This window comes from Abramis brama (genome assembly GCF_963993115.1).
Source record: "Abramis brama genome assembly, chromosome: 15".
Classification (NCBI taxonomy): Eukaryota; Metazoa; Chordata; class Actinopteri; order Cypriniformes; family Leuciscidae; genus Abramis; species Abramis brama.
This window is the reverse complement of record NC_139977.1, coordinates 22,989,503-23,001,188: the sequence shown is the minus strand read 5'-3', so window position 1 is coordinate 23,001,188 and position 11,686 is coordinate 22,989,503. Positions and strand designations below refer to the sequence as shown.

General features: G+C 37.1%; 1 protein-coding gene across 2 annotated transcripts in view; it reads left to right on the top strand.

Annotated features, from left to right (window-relative positions):
- The first annotated feature begins 5,383 nt into the window (after nucleotides 1–5,383).
- The window catches only part of rxraa (retinoid X receptor, alpha a), a 113,574-nt gene continuing 107,271 nt past the window's right edge, over nucleotides 5,384–11,686 (top strand). For both annotated transcript variants that reach the window (XM_084137480.1, XM_084137479.1), the window contains exon 1: nucleotides 5,384–5,782. In XM_084137480.1, coding sequence (XP_083993606.1) covers nucleotides 5,755–5,782 — 28 coding nt within the window. In that variant the 5' untranslated portion in view covers nucleotides 5,384–5,754. The remainder of the gene's footprint in view (nucleotides 5,783–11,686) is intronic.

The window sequence follows — 11,686 nt, the reverse complement described above, 5'->3', positions numbered from 1 at the left end:
CAACATCTCCCGGCTTCATCTCATCTCTTTTATGTAGGTTGGGAAAAGGTTTATATTTCCTTATGAATCTCGTGCTGTGAGGAACCAGGTCCCCATAGTAACGGCAGAATGGCATCAGTGCAAACAGCCATTATGGATGAGCGTGTTGCAAACGCTCGAGCACAATGGTGACCGAAAGGACCGTGTTCCATTTATCATGACGTTTGAGACCTGAAAGAGAAACTGTCAGTGTTACCTCGGCGGAGGTCGTCACGGTGATGTCCCCCCGAGGCCTGGACGCATTATTCAAACGCGAAGAATCCAATAGAGATGCCCCACTATAAACACTTGCACGTGAAGATGGTGAGAGAGAATTGGTCTTGAAGTGAGAAGCCCTAAGAGACCCAAAACACCCTTTGGAGATTTATATGTGGGGAGGTCAGGGGTCAAGCAGCCATTAATCAAGGCCAAAGAAAAGGATTAAATAGCCAGGTCTCGCGGGCAGATGAGAGACAGGCTGATTGAGGCGTTTAAAAGAGTGTGTTGTGTCTGTCTTAGATTACAGAGTGCGAGCCGTAGGCTAAACATCCATCTGAACCACGGCAGAGTGCTTACACTCTATAATCAGCAGGCCAAAGGACCTCTACAGTGGGCAGTCATACATCACAAAATCCCTCATGGAGCGCACAGGGACAGTCAGTGGTACTGCAGTTTAGAAAAACTCTTTTCTTATTTAGAAAAAAGATTTATTATCATTTTTGTGCACTATGGCAAAGTACAGCGGCCCCAAAATATCTTTTAATTTGTCTTCCGAGAAACATGTATGTATCTTCTGTTGTTTCCGGACGGGCAGTACTAAATGAAAAAATAAATAAAAATAATATATATATATATATATATATATATAAACAAAATAAGAAAAATTTGGACATCTTCATCCTGTTCAAATATATGTGTGTGTATATCTATCTATCTATCTATCTATCTATCTATCTATACATATAGATAGATATGCTTGAATAGTATGTGCTCTTTTAAAAAATAATTGTCACTTGTTTTGACATTTTGTTATCTATCACAGTGACATTCATACATTATAAAGCAAAGCTTAAGTGTCCAAATATTTTAGTGGCCACTGTATGTGTCATCACCAGAGCTGTATGATGTACAGGAGGTGCTTTCAATTTGGTCTTGTTCAGAGACGTGACCGCACATAGCGAGGGCCAATTTCACATTTACTTGCTATGTTCTCGCTGATATTTCCAGGGCATTGTTGATTATCATTCTTACATCTATATAAAATAAGATTGAAATTATAATAATTTGCATTCGCTGGTTGCTTGAGATTGCTTGCGCCGTTTCTGGAGTGGTGTTGCGCAAAAAACACCCTCCTGCTGTGCCTCCGTAGGAAATGTTACAATCGAGCCGTGCTTCGGATAACAATCATCATTTATGCCATCGTTCTGCTTCAGATAACTTAAAAATTTGTATGTAGGGCACATAAATGTACAAATACAAGTTTGTGCCATGGCTCGTGGCTTATGTCATCACCCACCATCATTGATTTATAGGTTCATATGGTGTCCAGAAGCCGTAACATACATCAACAGACAGGGCCGGAGTGGGGCCACTTTTCAGCCCGGGAGTTTCAGGCCCAAGACCGGCCCACTTTTTCCATGGTGGAATTCCAAATTAGCACTTTTTCCAAATTGGATAAATGAAGCAAAAGTTCAGCTCTTACTATTGTGTAGTTTGTATTAATACCATGGTTCAACAAATAATGTAAAGGTTAAATAACAATTCACTTAGACTTTATAAGAAGCAATTGCGACTTTATTTCACGAAATTCTGACTTTATATCTTTCAATTCTGACTTAATAACACGCAATTGCGACTTTATTTCACGCAATTCTGACTTTATAACACGCAATTGCGACTTTATTTCACGCAATTGCGACTTTATTTCACACAATTCTGACTTTATATCTCGCAATTCTGACTTTATTTCTCAGAATTGCGAGATATAAAGTCAGAATTCACACAATTAATAAAGTATATATTAATATATATATAAATAAAGTCGCAAAGCGTGTTATAAAGTCAGATGTAAACTCGCAATTGTGAGATAAAAAGTCGCAATTATCTTTTAAAATGTTTTATTCTGTGGCGGAAACAAGCTTCCATACCTCCTGGCCTCTTCCTCCCATCCATCCTCCCTGACGCGTACCGTTACGGTAGGGCCGGCCAAGCTATCGGTAGGCGGTGCCGCGGTAGCCTACCTGAGAAAACGTTTTGGATAAGACGGGCTATGGACCCAACCAACTCTATAGGAGGGGAGGGGAGAACTCCCTCACATGGTACAACCCACGCAGAGGCTGCGCGCTGCGGTGTCAGAATGCGGAACGTGTGTAGCCTAATGTAACTAACGTGACAAATGTGAAGAAAAAAAATCCTCGACCGGCCCAAAAGTGAAGCGGCCCACCGGGAATTCTCCCGATTCTCCCGATTACCCACCCCGGGCCTGTCAACAGACACTAACATGCCTCATTTGTACAGTTCATAGAGTGACCATAACTACAGACACATTGCTCTTTCCTAATATAGATTGTCTCCGTGCTGTGCAACTCATAAAAACTTGTCACAATCTGAGTGAAAGTTGCACATGAACTCACGGACCACAGTGAATGTGAAAATCTGCTTAGAACAAAAACTGCCAATACTGGTTAAACTACCTGGTGGTGAGACTTTTAGTCTGTGTGACACCCAGAGGGCGTGAAGGGGAAAAAACACACACCACAGTGTCCCTCATCTGAGCCCAGTCACGGCCGCTTTAGGTTTATTGCACAGCATAGACAAACGGCTTTGATCTCTAATGCGCAGTGCGCTGCATTAATTATGAATCATTCCCCCAGCCGAACTGCGGAGAACACCTTCAAACACTCAGCGAGCGATGCAGTGTTTTCGTAGGCCCCCAGGTTGGCTCCAGGACTGCATGTATATATACATTTATCTGCATGAACAAAATAAGAGAGCTTTGCAAAAAAACTTCTGCCGTGCCTCAGAAGTATTCTGCTTCTGGACGGCCGCCAACATTTTTTAGCCCACGGTTACTCATGCTGCTAGGAATTCTCATATACATCACCAAAAGCCTCTTCCATGTGCGCGCTATTCGCAACTCAGCGGACAGATCCCCGGCAAGCTAAGACAGCTGTGTGAAGTAACGATAAAGCTGTGCGACGATATCCAATTGACCGGGTGTAATATTGGATAAATGACCTAGTTCTCTCTGGGCTAATACAGATCCTGTGGTGCCGCATGCTGCTGTAGAAAACTGGCTGCAAGGCCTGTTCCCTAGTGGCAAAGTCGGATTCATCTGCAACAGATACAATGATTCATTTTTTTTTTTTGTGGATAGGGATATGAATGACAGGATTTTTTTTTATTTTATGGTGAGGTTGTAGGCATAGTTTACTGTAAACACATGCAAATAAAGCAGTATTTGTAAAGTATTGTTTTATCACCTCCCTCATCCTGCAGAAAACAAGGGCACCACAACACAGCCTTGACAAGATATGATATTCATGACCTCTTTACGTAATCGCGCCAAGCTCTTAATGCATCTCATTGTGTGGACAACTACAATAATCATATAATCCAAGCTAAAGTATAAAGAGGATAGATTTAAATAACATCCTATGTTAACCCCTTAAGTGTCACCCCCCGTCACCCCCCCCCCCCCCCCCCCCGCCTTTTTTTTTGAATAGACATGAAAATGCACATTCCGAACTTAAATGGTTGTATTTCAAGAATGCTTTGGAATATAGGCGTATTATTGGTCTTGTTTTAAAGAAGACATTTGGCAGATTTTTGTAGAAGTGAAATTAAGAAAGTGAAACAGAAAAAAAGTTAAAGAAGTTTGAGTTTATGAAAATTTTTTAATTTAATAAAAAATTGAATTATTCATATTTTATATAAAATATATATTTTCTAAACATGTTGGACTCTAAAACTGCAAGAAAATGAAAGCCAAAAATAATAATTGTAAATTGTAAATAATAATGCAGCTGAAGAATTGTCACTGATAGAAGACATCCAATATGTCACATACATTACATTAATAAATGTGTAATAAAATTACATGAAAGTAAAAAAAGATATGGTGACACATTGATGCATGACATTCATTTTATTTTTTATTTTTTTCTCACAAGCCACAGTGGCTAGTGGTTTTCCAAAGGTGCTAGCCACTCAGCATTTTCACTGGCCACAGTTTTTACATCAATACAATGGGAAAAAATGGCTATATAGATATTTTTAATTTTATCTCAAAATTTGGCAGCAGGTAAATTAGGCTGCTGTCACTTTAACACCTGACGCACAGATCCATTATACTGTTACACGTGTTTTCTTTCTCAACTGTTTACATTCACTTAAAACATAACTGACTGTGTTTACGTGAATACTCGTCAAGACCAGCATTTTGACATTATTTTGTGTATCAAATATTTCAGTATAGATATGTATTGAAAAATATATTTTTGACAGCATTACATTGCACTTAGTTTATTATTTCAGATTAATTTTTAAAGTCCCCCTGTAGTCAATAATTGTATCCCTTTAAACTCATCTTTGAGCACAAAAATGATATTTAAAAAAAAATTCCTGTGAATTTTTTTTTATTCATGCCGCCTCCACTCACTCATACAGCTCTCTAACGTCGGACACATAACTGTAATTACTATGATTAGCCTTTGGCTTGACTACATTATCAAACAGCTAATAATGTGTTGCTAATGTTACACAACACATGTTCCCATTCGCCATCTCAGAGTCACACAGCTGCTTTCTAAAAATCAGCATCCTTAGAAACGCTTTGAACAACTCAGAATGTCAGTGGTGAAAGGCATAGTTTATCATAACATTGTAATATCATATACATAATTCACCTGCTATATTGCTAAATGTATCTGATTTATCATGTCAACAAAAAAAATATACCGGGATAACCAGCTTCACAGCAGTTAATGATATGCTCACATTAACATGATTAGTTACAAGGTACTGTAGTTTCTGATGTAAGAAACACCAGCAGCAACATTTCATTTGTTTTCATTGCAGTTTTAAGGAGAAAAGACTCCACAAGGTGTTGACTTATGTATTTGCATGCACATGGTTTGTCTTAAAGCATGTTAAAAACACCACATAGTCATATAAACAACATAAAAAAACTTGATTTTCACCACAGGGGTTCTTAATTGAAAAATATAGTATGTTATATATAAAATTCAACCAGCCAAAGTGGCTAGTAGGAGTGACTGCATTACACGCCACTGTTAAAATCCTCCCACATTTGGTGGGTGTTAATGTCAAGCCCTATATATATCCACAAATATATCTATTTTGTGCATACAGTGCTTCTTATTAAAGAAAACATTGTTTTGTTTTTTTATTACTAGCTTCTTCAAGGCTGTAGGCAGGCAGAGCGGCGCAGGAAGGGTTAACGTTCCCCTCACGCGTCGCTGCTAAATGTGCCCGCGTGAACGTCAGTGGGAGTCCCCTTTACTGGGTCCCTTTGCAGTAGTGTGGACTGGAGAGTTGTAGACAGAGCCGAGCAGAAGCGTGAACAAACAGAAGTAGTGCCATAAAGTGAACATTTGACACTATCGCAAAGCTTTTCACTTTTACCGCGTGGATCCGTCTTATACTGTCATCAGAGAGGGACGCCGACTGCTTACAACGCGCGCGCGTCAGCTGGCATGAGCTAACCGACCAGACATGGAAACCAAACCTTTCTTGTCATTGGGTAAGTTTACCCCCAGACTACTGAAAGATATTTATTTTTCCACTAGAGTTTCTTTGGTTTGCAAGAGAGAGTTGGAGAGTACATTGTTTTACTTTTTAGTCTAGCATGAGGGAGGCAAAAACAAACGCTTTAAAAAAAGAAACATGGATCGCTCATTATCGACTCGGGCTGTATTGAAGGGTTATATTCGTGGCGAATGGAAAGCATGTAATCATAATCAATAATGCCCAACAGTCAAGTGCATGGTGTGGATCAGGACATTTGTTTTTAAATCAAACTAAAGGTAAACACAAAAGTTGGGCGTGCAAACGAGGTGGCACGCGCTCGGACGGTGACACCTCATTCAGTATAGCGCCTACTCCTTAAATGTTTTAATCTTGATATGCGGTATGATTTAACATTGATAGTGTCGTGTTTTTAAGGCTGTGTTGCAGAGTTGAAGCTCATGCAATCTTATACGTGCAGGTATTGGATTCTCGCGCATCATTTGTATCACTTTCCTAGCTGAAAAACAAAAATACAGACGTGTGTAGGATTTTTCGTATTTACAAACGCAAAGCAACATCGCGCATCAGTCAAAAAATAGCGAAAAAATATACATTCCTTTAGTTTGAACTCGTTGGACGTCTGTAAGAATTCATTAAATCGCAAACAGCTTTGCCATGCTACTGAAAGAAAAAAGCGGGTTAGCTTCAGCGAATATTTTTGTTTTTCATCTGTAAATGAATCTTTACTTGCAGAAAGCACACATTTGATCAATTTCCTTGCACTTTGGTCTCAAATAATGCCGCGAGCTGAGCACCGTTTGTGTATGAGATAGTTTAGTTGATGCGTGATTCGGTTATGAACTTGGACAAACTTTGGCGTTTTCTGTGAAGTGGAGTAGTTTACTGAGGAAAGTGACAAATGATTTCAGAGCAAGAGGATTTCATTTGAAATCTATTTATTGTGACTAGATTTAATAACAAAATTACTCTGTGTCCGAGGAACAAACGTTGCGGGTGATTCAAAATGTTCTTTTATTTAATCGACGGCTGAGGAGAAATGTAGGTGTGGTTTCCATATGATGTTATCCCATCATATTAAAGGAATAGTTCACCAAAAAAAAATAATAATAATAATAATATTTTCACATAAATAAAAACATCCTTATGATGTTCCAAACCTGTATGACTTTCTGTCTGTGTAACACCAAAATTGAATTTGTGAAGAAATTTCGGTCTGCTCTTTTCAATATAACAAGTGAATGGGATCTGAGACTGTCAAGATTCATAAGACACAAAAGCACCATAAAGTTATCATAAAAATAGTTTAAATGAATCATATGCTGTTTCCCAAGTCCTGTGAACTGAGTTGAACAGACTGAAATTTCTACCGAAGTTGTTGTTAACTAAAAATCTTCTTCTCTATTGAGATGTTCACTGTTGAGACCTGATCATCAAATCAGTTCATCTGGTTTTGTGAACTACAACTGATGATTAATTAAAAAATCTAACTCAAAACAACAATTCTACTCTCAAAAACTAGTAGGCCTACTCTCACAACTCTTTTCATTTTGATTTTCGTCAAGAGCTGGTGCAGACGTCCGTAATGTCATAAAATCGGTCTGTATGACAAAATTATTATGGCTTTAGAAGACATGGAGAAGTGTACAAATTTGCGTTTTCATGAAAATTTTGTGAGTTTTTTTTATTTTATTTTTTTATTTTTATGAGCTTGACAGCCTTCATTCACTTTTTTGAAATGAGTGTCCATATATTCTCAAACATTCATACATTCTCAAACATTAATATTCGTCCATATATTCTCAAACGTTCATTACAATGAAGTAATGCAGATTTTAGAATGACATGAGGATGAATAAATGATGATAGATTTTCTTTCTTTTTTGTAAAACATATTCAAGGCAGTATCTATATGATTTTCAAGAAAAATGGTATGTCTTTTTCTTTCTTTTTGTTTTAAGAAAAGATCTGAGCCTCTTAAATTCCAACGGTCGGTGTGTGATTATGAAATCATTGTGCAATTTGCAGCAGTAGAGATAATGTGATATCAGTGAGTGATGCCAAAAATAGACCACTAGGCAGGAGATTTAGATAACATGATGTATAACATCTCAAAATAATTAATAACCTGGATGCAAAGCAGTTTTAAGTCTGAGTATTTGCCTTGTACGTGCCTCTTACTCATGCATGAATATGTGTTTTGGTAAATGAACATGTTCTTCAATAAATGATACACATTACTCTTATGCATATGAGTTTACTTGCCATGCATGGAGATTAGTTCAGCAGTCACACATGATTTAGTTATCACACAGAGGCACGTATACTGTAAGTTAGGTTGAATAACAAGCATGCTCTACACTTTCACTCGGGAGCTATAGGCAGGACTGTTAAATTGTTTCTGTAGCTCTTTCATGCGGGAGTCGTGTTACACCTTGAATACATCATCACCCCACCGGTTCACTGAGATGAGAGACAGCAGGAATGCCGGGCTTCCCAAAACCCCCGAATGTTCCCAGCACAGTACCAGAAAAACCACAGAGCTAAGCAACATAATAGACTATTTGTGAAGGTGTGTTTTGGCTTCTCATGTGGGTTTTTATTTTGGGGAATCTGGATGTAAAAGCTGAAATTAATTTGTGGTTTTATATTTATCATATTTCTGTAGGCATGTGTTTTATAGTAGCAAACGTTCTTATTGGAGATGTGTGCTTTATGCTTCACATAATATGCACGGCTAATTTAATCATTGTCATAAATCCTTGTCTTTTAAAAAGCTTTGGTTAAAATATTCCGATTTTATTAACCATAACTGGTTGTTAAACTTTAAACCCCCTTTTAAAAAAAAAAAAAAAAAAAAAAAAGCCTGAATAGATTTTAAATAAATAAAATATTTGTAAAAATATATATATATTTTTAGTCAAAACAAAACTGAATAATAATGTAAAAGATTTAAAATAAAATAAAAATAAATAAAAAGAATTCAAAAACTTTGCTAATTTAAAATAATATTTATGATAATTTCTTATGTTATTTATGATATATATATATATATATATATATAATTTTACTTTTGTGTGTGTGTGTGTGTGTGTGTGTATATATATATATATATATATATATATATATATATATATATATATATTTTTTTTTTTTTTAATTTTAATCTTATAATTTTCTCTTTTAATAAGCATATTTACCAAAGCTTATCATGAAAGACAAAAAAAATCTTTACCTCAAGTTTCCAACACAAGACATGTGGCTGCTTGCAAGCGAAGTGCTGTTTCCTGATGTCAAGCAGATGCACAGCTCTGACCTGCTGAAATCAAGACACATAATCATTTAAACATGAATGATTACTTGTATTTACAAATGCTTTTGTGGAGGTAATTGAGAACAGTTTCAAATTACAGTGCTAGATATACTCGTGATGTTTTTGTTCTTTCCGCAGTGTGCAGAACAGGGTGGGTTTATTAACTTTTTTTTTTTCAGCCCAAGGGCACAGGTGCTAAATACCTCATATTTGTCTGTTTTTTTGCCTACAAGGATTTAATGAATCCTTTTATGGAAATCACAGAGGAAAGTACTAGGGACTGAAAGCTTGCATTGCATCATAAAAACACAAGTTATGGAAGTATTCTGCTTTGTGAAATCACTCCCTGTGTATCTGTAGTTCATTAATTGTGCAGATCCATAGGGTGGAGATGGTTTTGTCTTTGGCTTTAAGGACTATAAAAGTAAACCACATTTAGTTCAACAAAAACAGTTTTTTAGGGGGTCGAGAGGAGGGTGAGGAGCTGTTTTTGATGGACAGGAGGTGTTTTTTTTCTCCGCCCCCATCTGTGAAGTTCATGGTCTTGATGAGAAAGTGACATTCATAGTTGAGGGGGGTGCATTCCTCTGTCAGCCGTAATTCAGGAACAAAGGTGGTGCTGGGCATGGGTACGGTTTAAAGAGCCTTGATTTGGGGGCTGGGTGGACTGTTTACCTCTTAAACTCATACAAGTTTTTTATTTTATTTTTTATGGCAGGGCAGTTTTAGGTTTCTCTCCGGATGCTTTTTGCCTCCTTTTGTGAGCGACTTGCAGCTGTCATTTTTACTAGACAAGTTTTAAAGAGAATATTAATGGCTTAAAGAGCTAGAGCTCCCAGTACATCTTTTTGTTGATGTACATCTCCAGTGAGGTTCAAGTGTGGATATCCACGCATCTAATTTTTTATGCTAGAAGGACACAATTCAAAAACACATGTCCATGAGCTAGACCACTTGGGTAACGTCAAAGCTTTCTGTCATGATGATCAGTCCAAGGATGAGATTTAAAGTTTCACAATCAGGTTATTGATGTGTGCAGAAATGGAGCTCTAAAATGGTTGTTTATGATAGCCATGCGTCAAACCCTTGTTAATAATTTGTGAATTTTTCAGCCCCCGACCGTTGTGAGTGTTTTATCTTTAAGGGGAGCTGTGGACTATGAACCTCAGACGTTGACCTCCGCTCCCCATATGTTTTATCAGCTGGAGGATTTGCTTTGGACTTCTAGAATTGAGTTTTCACAACGTTACGACTGATGATAAACTAAAGCGGACGTTATACTCTGAACCTTCGCTTATACATTTATCACGGTCTGATAGGACTGATATTGTGCGCGTTATGTAAAAGTAACTGACGAGAGATAAGCATTGTTTAGTTTTGTTGAATCAACTTGCTCTGGGTAAGTGATGGTCATTCAGACTTCCCTAAGAAGCTTCATTTTACTGATATGATTGGAGCTTTTATATATTTTTTTAACTTAAGTTGTGGGTCCATAGAACAATAGAGGCTGTTTTGTTCATTTTATTTTTAGTATGGATAATGAGAGAAGGAAATATGATCGAGAAATTTTGCGAAACAGATTCTAACCTGCATCATCCTCATGAGCACCACAGCTAATGTGTCAGAGCATGTGATAACCACAAAGAGCTTTTGCATGTATTGCACTACTGTTTAAAAGTTTAAAGCAGCACAGCTGATTTTAACTGATAGTAATAAGAAATGTTTCTTAAAGGTATAGTTCACCAAAAAATTAGTTTAAATTCATTCCATAATTGACTCAACCTAAAGTTGTTCCAAACCTGTATGAGTTTCTTTCCTCTGCTGAACACAAAAGAAGATAATTTGAAGAATGTTGGTAACCAGACAGTTGATGGTAGCTATTGACTTCTATAGTAGGAAAAAAAATACAATGGAAGTCAGTGGTGGCCTACAGCTGTTTGATTACCGACATTCTTTAAAATATATTCTTTTGTGTTCAGCAGAACAAAGAAACTTTACAGGTTTAAGGGGGAGTAAATGATGACAGATTTTTCTTTTTTGGGTGAACTATCTCTTTAAGCACCAAAATACCATATTAGAAGGATTTCTGGGGGATCATGTTCCACTGAAGTAATGAAAATTTAGCTTTGCCATCACAGGACTAAATTACAATTTAAAAATAGATTTAAATAGAAAACTGTTATTTTTAAATTGTCATAATATTTAACAATATTACTTCTTTTTTATAAAAACAAATCTGCTGTGGTGAGCATAAGAGGGTTCTGTAAAAAAGCATGACATTTTACAGACTCAACTTTAGAATGGTAGTGTATATGACAGAAAATAAAAACACGAAATTGCTGGTCTTTTGGAAACAAAATCAGCACTTAACTGTCAAATACCTGAAAATTAGAATACAAACATGGACTCTTTGCATCGAGTCAAATTAAATGCTTCTTGATGTGCAGCCTGAATCATAATCACGCCGTGTCGGTTCGTTGGCCGGAGGAGAACTGGCCCCTGACTGAGCCTGGTTTCTCCCAAGGGGTATTTTCCCCTTCATTCTGTCACCTGATGGAGTTTGGTTTCCTTGCTACTGTCGCCTCT